At 37.9% G+C, this 17775-nt stretch overlaps 1 protein-coding gene across 5 annotated transcripts in view; it reads left to right on the top strand.

Moving 5' to 3' along the window:
* Positions 1-17775, top strand: part of CHD7 (chromodomain helicase DNA binding protein 7) — a 126524-nt gene that overhangs the window by 74206 nt on the left and 34543 nt on the right. For all 5 annotated transcript variants that reach the window (XM_072328528.1, XM_072328527.1, XM_072328525.1 and 2 more), the window contains 9 exons: positions 2193-2331; positions 4831-4968; positions 6011-6076; positions 11350-11405; positions 12849-12963; positions 14728-14811; positions 15686-15823; positions 15920-16041; positions 16443-16686. In XM_072328528.1, coding sequence (XP_072184629.1) covers positions 2193-2331; positions 4831-4968; positions 6011-6076; positions 11350-11405; positions 12849-12963; positions 14728-14811; positions 15686-15823; positions 15920-16041; positions 16443-16686 — 1102 coding nt within the window. The remainder of the gene's footprint in view (positions 1-2192; positions 2332-4830; positions 4969-6010; positions 6077-11349; positions 11406-12848; positions 12964-14727; positions 14812-15685; positions 15824-15919; positions 16042-16442; positions 16687-17775) is intronic.

Raw genomic sequence — 17775 nt, 5'->3', positions numbered from 1 at the left:
TGATTTATGGAGGTCGCCTGCAAAAAAGCACCAGCCTGTCAGCTCGCTTCAACCCGACAGCCCTCCAAGCCCCCTGATATGCCCACCTTTGGTTTGGAGCACATTTGAGAAACGTGGAAAGTTCGATGGTGGGGGTTAGTCAGGTTGTGTTTGGGTGATTTCCTTCGTTTTATTTAGGGTGTTTTTTTTTTTGGTTGTTTGGCGTTTTGTTGTTTGTTTGTTTTTTGTTTGGTTTTTTTTTTTTTTGGAAGCAGCTTGGCCGTGATTTCATAAAAGGGGAACGTACACAAAAAAAGCAAGCAGAACCAACAACAAAAAAAAGGGGAAAAAAAAAAACAACCAAACAACAAAACCAACCCCAAAAACCCGCGGCCGCGCAGGTGTCGGAGCGTTGGGCGCTGATTGAGAGAAGCAGATGGCTGCAGTCGGTGGCCGCCAGCCAGCGGAGCAGGTGCTGGTCACGTGGCCGCGGGTTGCCAGGGCGATGCGAGCGCTCTCGGCGCGCAGATGAAAGGCCGGGGGCCCCGCTTCAGCTGTAGCATTGTGTAATTTGTGGCAGTTAGAGCGGAAATAAACGCTGGAAATGGAGCCGCGTAGCAGGGGAGACTCCCGGCCATGTGCGGCCTGCGCTGGGCGGCCGCGGGAGACAGGAGCTACAGGCTGTGCTCTGCGCTGACGGCTCCGCTCCGGGCGGCGGTGTCAAACTTCTCCCTTCCCCCCGTCCCCCCCTTTATTTTTAGGTAGAAAACTGTCACGTTTTGAGGTGTTTCCTTCTTGAAAGGAAACCTTCAGCGCTTTGTAATTGCACCGTAGTAAGAATTTCTTTTCGAAATTCCCATTTTTATGTTTGCTCAGTGTCTGTTGAAACACAGTCACCCCCTCCCCGCCCCCAAATATGCAGACAAATACATATACATATATAAAACTATATTAGGAAACTTCAAATTACTGCTCCAAAGTGTGCCTCTGGTTGACCAATATGCAGGAGAAACAAACTGCTGAGAGTATCCAGGGTGTAGAAGTGATACAGGATGGGACGAGAAGCTGCATTGTAGTGGCTGAAATAATGTTTGGGGATGGCACTTCCCGGTCACCAGATAGTGGTGCACGACTGTATACCTGTAGCTTTTCTTTAAACGTGTCAGCAGCTTTGCAAGCAGGAGCTGTCAGGGCAGTGCTAGGCCTGAAGGGACTGCAGAAACCCACCCAGCCTCTGGAACTGAATGTGCTGGTGATGTTTAACTTCCAGCATCGCTTCTTATCCTTTGCTATCTAAACGTTGTTTCTCTATTGCTGGAGATCACCTCGCTGCTTGGCTTGGTGGCAATGTGTTAAAAGCTGGGCTGTTATATGGGCATCCGGAGCTTCCTAAGGTTGCGATGTGGTCAGAAAGATGTAGTCCCATCTCCTCTGGTGGTGAATGATTTCACAAAGGGTGACAGGAATGGACTCTAAACCTCTCTTTGTCAGCGGTGGATGTACCTTGCAGATGCTGAGATATCAGTTTATTGGTTGTTTTGTTTCTTTTTTCCCCCTCACCAGGGAAAGATAGAAAACCTGTGTGAAATGTTAAGGTGACCAGTCCAGGTAGCTGCAACTGATGGCAACAAGGCTTATCAGTCGAGTGCCTTGAACCCTCTGTGTACACCTCACTCTGTTGCCACACGCAGTCTTCGCGTGCCCCAAGTCCTCATGCATGCCTTGAGGGTTGGCACTAAATCTCTTGTGCTGTTCCACTGCTTGGAACTATCAAGTGCAGAATTCTTGCTGTTAATGGTGGTACCACTTCCCCTGACTCAGCTTGCCTAGTTGATGTGGGGAGTGGCAAAAAAAAAAGTGCAAGTGTAACCCTGTTTGTATCCACATGTGTCAATGCTGTTTTCAGAAGGTGCAGGTTTTCAACAGAGCGACCCTACTTTACCGTTCTCATCTCTGGTTTCTTGTTGAAGACATTGTCGCTAAGATACTGAAGGAAGGGGTGATTCCTTATTCTGCTGTTAAGGAGAGGGAAACATACAGCAGTAGCTCCTGCATCAAAGGGTTTTACAGTTATGTTTAAATACTTTTTTAAGGCAAGGAAGTTGACAATAATAAAGTCGCTGAAAATAAATATCTCGCTGATTAACTGTTCTGTTAAGCGCTTTTTGCTTACTTTTTAATACAACTATTGATTGAAAATACCTTTGTTCTAGTAACAAGAAAACAGATTCGGAAACTAGTGCTGCGAAGAAAAAGGTTAACAAGGGAAAGGAAGGTTCTGAAAACTCAGATTTGGATAAAACTCCACCACCTTCGCCTCATCCTGAAGATGAAGATGATCCAGGAGTTCAGGTAATACATCTCTCAAGTTCAGACGTAGACTTTGACAATTGAGTTGCATGAAATGATAGTTCTCTCACTCTGTGCAGTGGAGGTAGAGATATGTAAGTATTAAGTGTGTTGATTAGAATGACATACCAAGAAGGTGAAACCTGGAAGTTGCTGTGGTGAATATTTTACTAAAACAAGTGTCGTTCTTCATGATTTTGCTTTACAATCTTGTTATCCTTAGATGTATGCACGGCGCTGCTGAGCTTTCATATGTTTCCTCCCATTACTACTTGCAGTTAGGACACTTAACTTTCTGATCAGTCGGCTTTACGTGGCATTATGAGGTTTTTCTTATGAGCATCTTGTTTCTTCTTGGTGTCGGCTTTAGAAGCCTTCTGAAATCAAGCATAAAACGTGACAGAGCAGGATGAGGGAAATTTGCATGTCGGAGGCTTGTAACTGTACCACTTTAATGTATGACAGGCCTTTCTTCAGAACTGCCAGCTATCAGCTCGTTTTTCTCCAGCACTGCTCACCTATTAATTTCTCTCTAAATTTCCTTTAACATAAAGAAAATCTGGCGCAGGAGTGAGTGCATATGAGTATTATTGTGTGTCCTGCTGCTTGTCGTATTAAAAAGTGGCCAGCTCCTGGCTTCCTTCTGCTGGCAGTGCTCAGAGCGGGCATTAGAAATAATCATTCCCTTATTAAAGGATATAAGCAAATTGTGATGGAGGAAGTATGACACTCCTAAATTGTCATGCTGATATTACTGAAGTCTATTGCATTTGACTATTGTGTGTCAGCTCGCATATCTTGCTTCTGGTTATCAGAGCTGTTGAACTGAGCGATCAGTAGTCAAATTAGCCTGGTAAGAATGTTGGCAGAGAGTGATATCCTAACACATACACAATTTATGCTTTTTAAATTTAATGTATTTATGTTAATTTTGCTTTCTTAATACTTTTTTTCTTCTCACACTGCATATTTTGCCAACTCCATGCACCTTCATGTAAACTTAAGGAAGGTTTATATAGAGGGCTATGTCTGTATATACTGGGACATCTAGGATTAATGAACTCGTTATGCTGACATTCATATGCAGTTGGCTAAAACTCCATGGTACTGATTCACCTAAAAGGGTCTTGTAATGCAGGAAATGATGTGTTGCTCTCTTTAGAGACACTTAATTTTGTGTTATCATACAGATTTTTTGCATTGTGTTATCAAGCCTTTTCACATATAGATCAATTAAAGAGTAAAGGATAATCTAATGCCAGTAAACGTATGCACAGTTTCTGACAATGCATAACATTTGCAAAGCCTCTCGTGGATATCAGAAAAAATGGGAAGTTAACCAAGCTGATAAACATCAGAGAGATGTCTACCATTACTTTTTAGGCTTCCTTTCCATTAGAGAAATATAAGACTTTTGGCACCAAGAATAGTGGTAAGGCTTACCTACTGAGCCAAAAGAAGATGGATATTTTCCCATCAGTGATTATGGAAATGAGAGTGTATATTTGCCAAGTAGCATCTATTTTCAGCTGTAACAATATTGATATTATGTTACAGTTTCATGGGAACTCCTATAAGTTGCGGCTTCTACATTTAAAATAGCATCATAGTTGTTTAGAGGGGGTGGCACTGCTGAAAAATTTCAATTGCAGTTAAAGGCAGTTTCCTATTTTGTGAAGTGCCTCAGATGTTTGTGCTTAGAAAGTGTCTAAAAATACTATTTACACTTCATTTATGCACATTTAGAAACCTGGGTGCATAGATCTGTTGAACAAGCTCTGTAAGTTATTTCATGTACCAGAGACAACTTGTGTTGAGCTGAGAAAGACAGAAAAATAAGCGATGTATCAACTCATAAAAGTACGTTTTGTCAGTTGAAATTCAGCATCTTTTAAAAAAAATATCTGCGTGAGCCCATTGAGACATTTACTGATGACTCTACAGTTTCCTTCCACAGCATATGCTGTCAGCTTTGGGAAGTGTATTACGTGATGCGGAATGTCTGGGAACTTGAATTTTATTGTTGCGGAAAATAACTCACACTGAATGATATGTTTCGAATTCTGTCAAATGAGTGCTTGTGTATTTTACAGATTGTTTTCCGCATCTGCTCTGAAATTTTCTCTCACCCTGGTTTAGAGGGCGTGGGAGACACAGGAATTATGTTTCTAGTCTGTGGATGGTTCAGGTTTTTCATTCTCCTCTACTGAAGTTTTGGGTCTTTTCCTATGCTGTGCTCCTGGATGCGTTTCTGAACAATGCTGTGTCAGTGGAGTGAGGAAATCATGTTTCGCTGTGTTTTTCCTTACAAGATAATCTGAAGAGATGGGAAGACCATGAAAGTGTGTTGTGCTTAGCAGCATTGTAGCCATGCTGTGGAAGGGTGGTATTTGGTTCTTACAGCAGCTGTCTATTGAAGTTCCTAGTACACGTGGGTTGAGAGGGAGGGGCAGCTTCTGATTTTTGAATTGCTCTGAGATATGGTTTTAACTTTCTGTTTAGAAGAGACGCTCCAGCAGGCAGGTGAAGAGGAAGCGTTACACAGAAGACTTGGAGTTCAAGATTTCAGATGAGGAGGCGGATGATGCTGATGCTGCTGGAAGAGACTCTCCTTCAAACACTTCTCAGTCAGAGCAACAGGTCAGATCTGAATGGAATGGAAAGGTGGATGCAACAGCAAAATTCAAAGTTCAAATATGGGCCTTTTTGCTCAGTGATATTAAACTCTGGTTGGCACAGCGTGCAGAAGGAATTAGCTTTTTCACTTCTTAAAGAAAATATTAATTCATGGCTTTGTTTACAAGCTGATGATATGCATTTTGACACAGTTCTTTGAAATTAGTGGCTTCTACCTAAGGGAAACCTAAACTGGACTGCTAGGAGTCAGGATTTACTACTATGAATTCAGTGGTCTGGCTTCTGTGACTTTAATAAACCACTCAAGCTTGTCCCCTGCTGCTAGGCACCATAAGAACCCCTTTATGAAATTACTGCCTTGTAGTACCCAGCAGGGTACACTTTATTCTCTGTGCAATGTAAATGACGGATAAAATAGTTTGAATAAGATGAGGGGTAATAATGTAGGAATGACTGCTGTAACAATCTCATTGTTTTGTAGTGCTTTTTCAGAGCACTACTTCTCTTAACTAGCTGATAACCTATTGGAAAATGTAGACGTGTAGACGTGACAAGGCAATTTGTTAAGCCTTATGAAATACTGTATGTGTTCTCCATTGTTAATTGAGTTTTATCAGAAGGGGAATTTTCTAGGTTTGCCTGCAGTTGTAATACTGGGAATCACATGTAATTTTGATAGCTATCATGTGGACGTTTACAGAGCCAACCAGAGTTCTTGAATGTTTTCTAATGTTTTGATTGTATGGTGCTGAAAGCATGTATAATTTTAGGAGAGGTGAACTCATCTGTGTGTGTACTGTCAGCCTTTGTAGGAAAGCTGGAGTTCCATTAGCTCTTAAAAATGTGTCTAAACAAGTATCTTTCCGTCTTTTATTCTGGTGTTATATACATTTGAATCTGGTCAGTTCTCATGCTGAGGGGGAAAAGAAAACATCTTTTGTATTAAACTCTTGTTAGGAAAAAAATATTTGAAACTTTCTAATGAAGAAAGAATTAAAATTACTATTTGCACAGCCATAACTCTTGTGTAATATTTGTGGTGCAGGAATCTGCTGATGCTGAAGGTCCTGTTGTGGAGAAAATCATGAGTAGCCGCTCAGTCAAGAAAAAGGTAAAAACAAAACTTCTTCCCTCCATATTTTTAAACAAACTAAGCATGTTTCTGTTAAGACCCCTATTAAGTTCTTAAAAAATGCTTGGATATTTCTAACTGAAAAATATTTTACTGAATACAGGAGCTTCTCTAAGAATTTCTTTAGAGAACATGAAACTTTCTTTTGTATAGGAACGTGCAAAGCATGCTGCTTGTTTAGTGCTCCGGTCTTCTCTTGCATTTCTTCAAATGAGAATTTTGCAAAGATATATGTGGTATCTTTTGCTTCAGAGTGATGTTTTAGGGGAGGTTTGAGGAGTGAGACCTCTCCTCCATCCTAGGTTTCTGCCTTATTTGTAGTAAAGAGAAATCCTTGCCCGTAATTTTTACATCTTGTGACAGTGGGTGTTCTTAGCAGCCCATACAAGTTTACTTGTGATCCAGGAAGTTATATATAGAGGTGGTCAGAGAGCTTCTTGTTGCTATGCTGAGATAGTGAAAAAAGCATTCTGCTTGGTGAAGTGTGGTTCTCTTTTAGTTCTTCCCTGTTGCCAGCTATGTTCATATTTTGCTGCAGTTTCCCTTAATATACTTTAGAACTTGATTGGCTCTTGCACTTCCAAACTATTATACTTTGAGTAGGAAGCTGACAAGAACTTTATCCTAAAAAGGCATTATATTTTAAAGACTCTTTTGTGTGATTTTCTCACTCATCTTACAGTTCGAAAAACTTGTCTTATTTAATATCGGCACAAAACTCACATTGAACTTAGTTAAGCAGAAATATTTATTTCCCACAAAGGATTAATTTTTCAGATCTAATGAGGAAAGTTGTGCTTATCCATGGATTTGTTTGTTGTGGGGTTTTGTTTTGATTTGTTTTTATTTTATTGCTACTGTCATAACATCATGAACAGCTTTGTAGACCTAAATTCATGCAATGTCATGACTATCTTTGGTTGAGTTTGATTCTCCAGTTTATATGGCACAAGATCTCTAGGGTTACTGTTCTGTTCTTTTACTTAAGTATAAAGCTGTAGTTTTTATCTGAGAGGAACAAATACAACTTCTTGTAGTAATAAACCTAATAATTAGTTGTCCTGATGGTCTACTAGAGAGGAGAGGAGAAAGTGATCTATTCATAAATGTCTCTACATTTGGAGCTGTTTTTCACCAACTATTCTTCTCTTCTTCTTCTCTCCTGCAAATAAAGGTGTGATTACTCATGGGGAGTGTGTATTTTACTGCAGTTTGTGGGAAGTGGTTGGTCTGCTGCCTACGTGTCTTTGATTGCCAGCTCTGCTGGAGGCAAGCTCTATTTTGAGCCTGCTCTTTAATGTATTTTATGGATTGTATTTGCAGGTTGGAGGGGTGTCTCTTGTTTCCTGCTCTTCCTCCCAGTGCTCCTCTCTATCCCCCAAAAATGGATTTCAGGATGTTAATATTTAACATCTGAAGTATCCAACTGTGCTTTTATTAAAGGTCTTTTACACTCTTACTAACGTCATCAAAACACTGGTTGTTAGATTACTAATCAAAGTAAAATTGCTGCAATCAGGACCGACATATAAAATAAACATGAGCAAAGGCTTCTCTAGGAAACCTTTCAGAGAGTTAGGTTGTTATGAAGATGTTTAGTTCGAGTAAAGGACATTAGGTAATGAGTACGCTTTTGAAACAGTATTCCTAATATTATGCTGGTTTTTCTGAAATACAGCCTTAGTCTAGTTTTGGAGTTACTAGATCAGATACAGAACTATACTTAGAGCCAGATTTCTTCTGTGAACATTTCAAGTACAACAGACAATGTTTTTCCCTATTGTTTTTAACATGAAATTTTTATTTCTGGTTAATACCCTTGCCGAAAGTGCTAAGTACACGTTCTCTTTTTAAAACCTCACAGTCCTGATGCCTACAGTTTGTATGTTCACGTCTTTCATTTCTGTAATTCATTTCACTTAGCTTTGAAAAGCCTGGATTGAACTAAAGATGCTATTTAGAACAATCATGTGTATTCAGGGAAGTTCTGTGGAGTTTGCAGAGCACTGTACTCTATGTATTGCGTATCTGAATTTCTCTTTCTGCCTACCAATGCACAACAAGAATTATATCTAGGAGAACTGTGTACAACTGCTTACATCTATTCCACAAACTGGTTAGATTAAAATCCAGCCAGCTGTTTGATATTTTTCTAGCAGGTGAGCTTCCTGTTAGTTTTTGTTTTTTTTTTTTGTTTTAAAGCTCTGACTTGTCTCTGCACCTCAGTGCTTTGCTCAAATACTTTTGTTATAGGACGTATTACTGTATCACTTCTGTGGCAAAAGCGGTGCAAAACTGTATCTGCTTGAAGAATGAGATCATTTATTTCTTCAACCCCCCTGCTGTATGTAGGGTCACCAGCCACCAGACCAGGCTGCCCAGAGCTACATCCAGCCTGGCCTTGAATGCCTCCAGGGATGGGGCATCCACAGCCTCCTTGGGCAACCTGTTCCACTGCATCACCACCCTTTGGTTAATGTAAGCACGTGTGCTGGGGGCTGGAGGGTAACATGGAGCACATAAGCTTCTACATCGTTCATCCTGAACTGTACAAATACACTCTGTGTGAGTGCTGGAATCGTAACTGACTCAAATTTATTTATTTATTTATTTTTGCCAGAAATATGAGTACCAGAATAAGATTTTTAAAGGATTTTTATTTTTTTTTCCTGAAGTATGTATATATATCTATATATATTAGTTGGATCTTTGATGCACACTCATAGAATGTATAATAAGTGGTTTATGTTTCTGCCTATTAAACAACACAGTAATACATTCTGCTTAAGAGAGGTACAGGATTTATTAAGATTTTCTTCATAAATTATTGTTCTGACATTGGCAGGTGACAGAAAAGATACTTGGACGAAATTCTGCAAAACGGGCTTAAATTGATTAATACAAAATCTCTATAAGAAGGTGTTTAACCACATTGTCTTTGTGAGACTGATATATCTCAAAGCTTTTGATTTAAAACTAATCGAAGAGACTTGGCCACAGTGTGCTTAAAAAATAAAAGGGTAGATTCTTAAGATTAGAAAAGACGTCTTAAAGAATAATTTTGCTTCAGGAAGTGAATTCAACCAGTGGGCTCTCCATAAATATATATATATTATTCACTTTTGACCTCTAGTTATGAATATCTTTGTCAGGTATACTCTCATTTATTTTTAAAAGTTATGGTCTTCAGATTCCTTCTTCTGACAATTTCTTTGTAAGTGACTGAAAGGTTCCTCCCTGATGCCTTTAGTGTTAAAGAGTAGTTTATCTTCTTCAGCCGGGGGGTCAAGAACATCAAGAAGTAGCTCCAGGAATAGTTTGTCATTTTCCATTTGTCCAGAGAGACCTACATGGAAGCTGGTGTCCATGGTCTCTAGAGAGGAATGTAAGCAAACTGTACCAGACATAAACCTTAAAATGATAAAGTCCCTTGATAGCCTGGAAGGTGATTACTTACAGAATCACAAAATTGCAGTGGTTGGAAGGAGGGACCTCAAGAGATTGAGTTCAACCCACCTGCTAAATCAGATACCCTACAATAGGTCATACAGGTCAGTGTCCAAACAGGTCTTGAGTATCTTCACAGGAGACTCCACTCCCTTGGGCAACCTGCTCCAGTGTTAAAGTTTTAGGACATTACTCCTCATTCTATCACTATGCACCACCCAGAGGAGCCTGGCCTCATCCATTTGCCTCCCACCTCCCTTTAATTATTTATAAAGATTTGTCAGATACCCTCTCAGTTTCCTTTTCCCCAGGCTGAACAGACCCAGATTATTCAGCCTTTCTTCATTCACTCCAGACCCTGCATCATCTCTGTGGTCCTTGGCCAAACTCCTTCTGGGGAGTTCCTGTTGGCTTGGAACTGGAGAGCCCAGAGCTAGACACAGTAGTCTAAATGTGGTCTCACCAGGGCAGAGTAGAAGGGGAGGATAACCTCCCTTGACCTGCTGGCCACTCTTATTTTAATGTATCTCGAGATACCATTGGCCTTCCAGCAATTAGGAATGATTGAACTTTTTCTTTAGGACAGAGTTTAGTGCAGCTACTGGTGTTGCCTTTCAGCTGTGCTGCTGTGGAAGCAATATCTACCTAGTAACTTTCTTCTGGGAAAGATGCTAAAAGATTCTAATTCATTCTCTAGCTTTAGAGCTTTGGAGTAATCTTTTCACTTTTTTTTTTTTTTCTTTGTAATTTTTTTTAATTTTTATTTTTTAATCAATATAAATATATAGAAATAAAATGGAAGACGTTGATTTAGACAGGGGGTCAATGTTTTCATCTAGTTTGTGCTACGTACAGTATTGCAGATGTTGCTGGTGCTGTTGTCCCTGATGCAGCACATAAAACAGAAAACCCTCCTTGCTTTAAAACGGTTCCAAAGTTCGTTAGCAAACATACCGTTAATGTTGTGACATAAACTGAATTCTAAACGTGTGCCTGGTGCACTGTCCTTAGTTTGTCCTATGGCAAGGTTCAGGAGTAATACTTTGTTGAATTACATGCCATATGTTATGCAATACTTTGGCACTAGGGATGAGTTAAAGGTATTCTGAACCCTTAGCACTGAATGCCCTTGGTTTTTCTGGTTTATATCACAACTTTAACCTTGCTTTAAATGTAGTTTTTGGGTGTTAATTTAATTTGGCTGCTCTGTATGTGAGACATCTTGCCTGAGTGAATTTAATTGCACCATTGAGTAAAACTAAAGCCATGAACACCGATGCACTAAATTTCTAACAGAGGTATAAGGTTTAGTTTTATATGGCTTCTTGTTTGGAGTTATTAACTATATGGAGGAATAAACCCCTTTTAAAACTCTTTTTTAAAACATTACAAAACCCACAATGTAGAGTTGCCATGAGCCAGCCAAAAATAATACATATGGCATTCAGGAGTGCAGTTGCTAATTGGCTGCTGCCTGAGAAAATGGTACACTTGGCTTCTACTTAACGCTGTGGGTTTGGCTGAAAGCCAGATTTGGGGTGAGGTTGTGAATGAAGCTGCATGTGGTTAGGGAGGAGTTCAAGTGATTCATGTCTTGGAAGTTGTAGTAAGCAGTGCAGTATGTACTTGGGTAAGCTGCTGGAGGAAACTCCTTACCCGTGTCCACCCCCCACCTACACCTTCCTGCCCCTCTGCTCGTCTCTGCTGCTCTGTACATAGGCGCCATATTCTGCATTTCTGTTGCCAGTAAATAAATCAGCTTGCTCAGTCTTTCAATTAATATTTCAATGATGCTTTTCTTATAGATGGAGAATGGAGAGGAGGTAGAAATAGAGGAATTCTATGTAAAGTACAAAAACTTGTAAGTAACCCGTTACCGGTTTGGTTCATATCTTTTAAGTTCACTTAATCTCACATAATGGTTACATTATAGCATTTGTCTACAACACTATCCAACTTTAAATCAACTTTAAATATTACTAATGTTTAACCCAGACCAGTGGCAACTAAATGAGGAAGTACTTTGTCTTGGTGGTAGCAGGGCCTGATAATGTCTCCTTAATCTGTATTCTCTCCAAAATGAAATACATAGGTCAAATTGCTCTGCTATTAAACTTTAATTTAAGGCCCAATTATACACGCAAATTCATGAGCACACACACTTATCTCTATAGATCTAACTGCAACCATAGAGTTTTAATCTTCTAATGTGCCTGCAGACTAATCAAAAATAACCCATAACATTGCCTCAAAAACAAGATTTGTGTTCAACAAAATGACTTGCTATGATAACAATGAGGTGGTTTCCAGAATTCTGGCAGGTAGCTGCCTCTCCATAATATGGGTATGGCAGGAATGAGAAGAGCACAGTGTTTTACTTCTGTGTTCTGAAACTGCAGTGCCATCAGTATTTAATATAAAATATTTCACAACTGGATAAGTTCATTTTTCTTCGAGAAAAGTAGCTTATCTTGTTTAATTTTACCAACTTTTTGACCCGGAGGACAGAAATTCACTTGAAGTGAGTTTCTTGCAGCTAGTTGCAGATAGTTGACTTCACTTTAAATATGCTACCACCTTTGTACCCTTTGCACTATATTGATTATTGCATGATATTTAATAGTCTAACTATGCCTTGGTTAGTGCTATTACTTTGGCATATTTTTTTATATTGTCTTACACTTAGTCTGTCAAAAGTTACACAGCTAAAAGTATGATGTGGGACTAATCATTTTAGGAGAGATGCTGTTTCTTAGTAGAAACTCTGTGTGTTCTTAAAGATGGAATATTACAGAGCCGCACTTACAAGGCTTTTTCTTTTCATTTTATAAATGCTGAAACTTCAGTGACCAGCGTGCAATTTCTAATTATAGCACTGTTCCCAAAAATGTAGTGCATAGTGTGTTAGCATTTGAAAATTTGACATATTCTTATTAACTTAAATATCCCACTATTTTCTATTGTATGATATTAAAACGTGACAAACACAGTATATCTTTTGCAGTAATTATATTTGATTATGACCCTTAAATGTTATCTTACTGTGAAACATTAAATACACGTGTTATATATATGCATGTTTTATTTGTGTAGGAGTTGTTTTACTGATCAGTTTCTCCATTAGTAAGTAAAGTTACTCCCAGTAAAGGAGATTTGTTTGTGTCTTGTATGGTGGAGTTGATAGTGTTCAGTTTTCCAAGTATAGCACGGCATTGTGCTGAAAAGTTTAGTTGCACTAGTAGGATACGTTGGAGCATGCAATAAAATGCAGCTTTGAGTTAAGATTTTCTGTTTTGTCTTCTAGTTCTTACCTTCATTGTCAGTGGGCATCTGTGGAAGAGCTGGACAAAGACAAGAGAATTCAGCAGAAGATTAAGCGGTTTAAGGCGAAACAGGGCCAGAACAAATTCCTTTCAGAAGTATGATGATTTTTTATTTCCTTTAGATGATTAAGGAATATTCTAATGAATTATTTTTCTGTATGTGAGCAGAAGACTTGACAACTGTAATATATCAGCATTTTTTCTGATATAAGATGCAACCATGAATGATCCAAGTCTTGTGAATGTATGAAATTCAAGTGATCCATTCTGATTTGATACTTTTTACTATATATTTGTTGCTTAAAGTGAACACTTAGTTGTTCATCTTGTAAGCTTGACTCTTACTGAATCAGTACAAGGTCTTTTCTTGTCAGGAGCTGAATATGCCAGAAAAATGCATCACATTTTTCTCTGTTACGAACTGCTGCTCACTAGGGATTCTAAGCTTTTTATCGTCAATTTAATTTCACTTAGAGCCATAAGCAATAATGTGGCAGAGGTCCTGTCGATAAACAACCGAATCTGCTGATTTGTTTCTGAAAGCTTATGTTTCAGTGAAATGCTGTTTGTTTGTTTGTTTGTTTTTTAATGGAAAAACAGGTTTATATGGTACCCTGTTTATTTATTTGTATTTATGTAGTTCAAGTTGAACAAAATCTGTTGGAAATAGAAACCTTTCATAAAGTCATAAAGGCAGGTTTCTGATTAAGTGTGCCTGGTTGATATATTCTTATGAAGTTTGAAGGAATTTAGGGGAGGAGGACTTGATGTGATATGCTTTTAGGGCAGAATATAGGGCATCTATCAACACTGTGTCAGAACATCCAAAAAATGCTTTGAGATTATTATAAAATGTGGTGGCAACTGTGAGGAATTAAAAGCATTGTATAATGTTAATTCCTGAGGAACCAGATTAAATAGGCTCTCAAGACTCCTGATATATATTTTAAGAAGTCAATAAATACATGAAAATTAAAAACAAACAAACAAACAAAAAAACAGGAAAAGGTCAATACAATATATTGAGCAACATAACTGTGAGACTTAACATCTTTTTTAAGTGTAGAAGCCCGCAATTGCTTCTTTGTAAACTGTTTTTGTTTTAAATGTTTCCAAGTGTGTCACAGATTATTGTAAGTACTTGGTATCTGTTTTATTTGAATTTTGGTTTTTTTGTGGATTTTTTCTTTTTTTTCCCTAACTATGAAAATGAGCATGTTTTTTTACCTCTTTTGTCTGGTTTTTCCATTGGACCCCTCCAATGGAAATCTTAAAAGTGTGGAATGAACCATGGCACTTCCGTTCTATAGTGAACTCCTTACGTTCTGGAAGGGATAAGAGAGAATATAACAAAATGTGATTTTTTGGACAATATGTGCACACATGAAGTGCTTTTTCTGTTTTTGAAATGATCTTGGAACCTTATAAAGCAGCTAGACAATTCCTGTAGTTAAAATAATCCAAAGGCACTTATTGTGCAAGGCTCTCATTTCTTTATTGCGAGCTGTAGTTTTCAAGAATGCTAAATGCATTGCATGCCATAAGCCTTTTCGATTGCTCATTAGTGAATTGTAATTTCACACTTCATTTAAAATATTCTTAAACATTCTCTCACAGTAAAAGGTTTCACACAGTAATTAAGAGGCCCAGTTAACAAAGTCTGAGAAGTCTGATTCCCTCACGGGGAATGATCTTGCTGAATTGTAGCATTTCAATTAACATGTTGAAGTTTGCCAAATATAAATTCTGTGTCACCGTGACCCAAAATATTATTGCCTGGTGAAATATATAATAATTTCTCCTCTCAGGAAGGACTAATAAAGATATCTTATATATTTTTCTGCTTGTCTCCTTGAACAGATTGATGATGAGCTTTTTAATCCAGATTATGTGGAAATCGATCGAATCTTGGATTTTTCATGTAGCACAGATGATAATGGGGAGGTAAATAGAACTTCTAGTGTATTTGTGGCCATATGGATGTTGTGTTTAGAGTGTATTCTTTATAAATTTGAATATATAAACAATTTTGAAGCTACCATTCTATATTTCTGCGGAAAATGTGAAAGCACTTGAAAAAGCATTGGCTAATGTGGCAATTTCCCTAGAATAAAGGAGTTTAAGTGGGAAATCAAACTTCTACGTTACTTATATTTAAAAATAGAGCAAAACTACCCAACACATTATAGAGCCAACAAACTAACCCTGATTTGTAGCTAGGAATATGATGTCCATGCAAGAAAAACAGAATTGAAATGAAAATTGCAACAGCCCTGCCAAAATGGGCATTAACAATGTAATAATTGTTTAGACATTATTTTGCAGATGAGGTTCTGAATTTACTATTTCTTACTTTATATGACCTATTCTGCAGAACAATATGGCTTTTTTTCCCCAGGAGATTCCTTTTTGATCCTGAGAAAATATAAAGCTTCACTGACAGAGTCAGTGTCTTTATACTGGTGATCTATGAATGGTGGTTGTTGGGTTGCTTGATCTGTGAGTGTAACAGCTGGAAAACCAGTACTTTTTTACTTTAAAATATGGATTTAATGCAAATGATGTCAACGAAAATGTTGTGTTTCTTTTGGTGGTGAACCTGAATTTCCTCCGTTCTGATATGACTTTGTTAACTTGTCAAGGTATCAACCTGCTGTTTGCTTGTCATCTGGGCTGGTTCATACATTTAGGACTTGAAATGCTTTTTGAATTTTATCTAGCTTGCAGATCTCGTGTTCATTTAAAGGAAAAAAGAAAAAAAAAAAGTTTCACTTCTATTATTTCGTATTGTGATCTGATCTTTTTTATCTTGTCGAAGCCTGTAACGCATTATTTGGTGAAGTGGTGTTCACTTCCTTATGAAGACAGCACTTGGGAGCTCAAGCAAGACATCGACCAAGCTAAGATTGAAGAATTTGAGAAACTGATGTCTAGAGAGCCAGAAATGGAGCGTGTGGTAAGAATTGGCTGCATATAGAGGATTTTATTTGAAAATAGTAAAGTAATGTGGTCTTTCAGAAACCACTAATGGGATTTGCTGTATTTGAAACAGGAGCGACCTCCTGCCGATGACTGGAAGAAATCGGAGAGTTCCAGGGAGTATAAAAACAATAACAAACTCAGGGAATACCAGTTGGAGGGAGTAAACTGGCTTCTTTTCAATTGGTACAACACGTACGTAAAATACTGCTTACTACTGAATCTTACTTTGGAAAAGCTTTTATAGTTTATATGCAATTATAACCTTTTAAAGTACCCTTCTAAAGTGAGATTTTAGAATTATTTATGTCTTTCATTTTCTACTGCAGCAATTGTATATAAACTACTTATGGGGATGTAACATAACATTACATAAAACACAAAGAATTTTGGATAGGTTCCTGTGGCGTTCATGTATACCCACACTGCCTCTCTGTAGCTTGGGAGATACCTGTTTAATGCTTCACAAATTGTAGTATTTGTGTGTATCTGAAAACACTGTGGTGTCATTTTAGAAATGTTTTGTTCACTTTAGCTACTTATGTAGTGATTTGTCTGAGTTTTAATGTAAGACCTTGGTTTGTTATCATTTTCAGACGAAACTGCATTTTAGCAGATGAAATGGGGTTGGGAAAGACTATCCAGTCCATTACGTTTCTCTATGAGATATATTTGAAAGGAATCCATGGTCCTTTCTTGGTTATTGCACCGTTGTCCACAATTCCCAACTGGGAAAGGGAGTTCCGCACCTGGACAGAGTTGAATGTGGTTGTGTATCATGGGAGTCAAGCAAGCCGGCGGACCATTCAGTTGTATGAAATGTATTTCAAAGATCCACAGGTAAGAGCTCTTTGTGCAATTATTCTGGGTTCTGTTTGTTTCTTTTTGGTTGACTTTGTTGTTGGTGGTTTTTTTGATATATGCTTTACTGTAGTTAATTAATCTTATGTTGCAAACATCAATGAAGTTTTTTGGTTCTGTGTAGTAAGTTTCAATTAATAATAATGTATATGTGTTTGAAGAGACATTTAGTAGCAGCCAGGAGTTCAGCTGAAAATAGAGTAGGACTAAAAGTTACTGGGATAGAGTACGACTTCTTCGGGTTTTATTTTTTATTGTTACATGCAATTGTTTCATTGCTTTGTATTCGTGAGGAAAAACTGGCAGAAAAGATTCTTAACGGAGAAACTGCTTTAACCGAACTAAGCTTAAAAGTCTATCTGTGCCTACCATTCCAGGGGGTTACCAGCACACAGAGGTGCAGAAACAAACTTGTTGATGCTTGTTTATCAAATTTTATCAGTCAGATGTATTTTGAATCTGTGTTACCACATTTCTGTTGAATCGTCCTCGTGATATAAGGAGAACAAATTTGAAAGGGAGGATGAAAACAGGCAATTATGTGGGAAAATGAAGCTATGAAGAACAGCAGTTCTCTGCATTTAAACACATGGCTTTTCTCAGTGTTAAGTAAAAAGGATGAGGGAAAACAGTGTGCGTTCCTACAGTCTTATTGCAAAACAAGTCTCCTCATTTAAGAAGAAAAAAAAGGTGGAAGTTCAACCCTATTTGAAATATTGTGGAGTATTATTTCCACCAGAACTTAAAAAGTGATAGTGGTGAATTCATATATTTAGATTTTCTGTAAAGCATTTGATTTTATGCCACCAGATATTTTGATTAATAAACTAGAATGATATAAAATCAATATGGCACACATTAAGTGGATTTAAAACTGGCTAACTGATATTTTTCAGTGTAATTGTAAATGAGAAATTATTTGCATTTCGAGTGTAGTTCTTCAGGGATTGGCTTCTGTCCATGAGCTATATAACACTTTTAACAATGATCTGAAAGAAAACATAAAATCATTACTGAAGAAATTTTCAAATGACACAAAGATGGCAACAGAGGTAAATAAGTAAGGCA

This window comes from Excalfactoria chinensis, chromosome 2 (genome assembly GCF_039878825.1).
Source record: "Excalfactoria chinensis isolate bCotChi1 chromosome 2, bCotChi1.hap2, whole genome shotgun sequence".
Taxonomy (NCBI): Eukaryota; Metazoa; Chordata; class Aves; order Galliformes; family Phasianidae; genus Excalfactoria; species Excalfactoria chinensis.
This window is presented reverse-complemented; position numbering and strand designations above follow the sequence as displayed.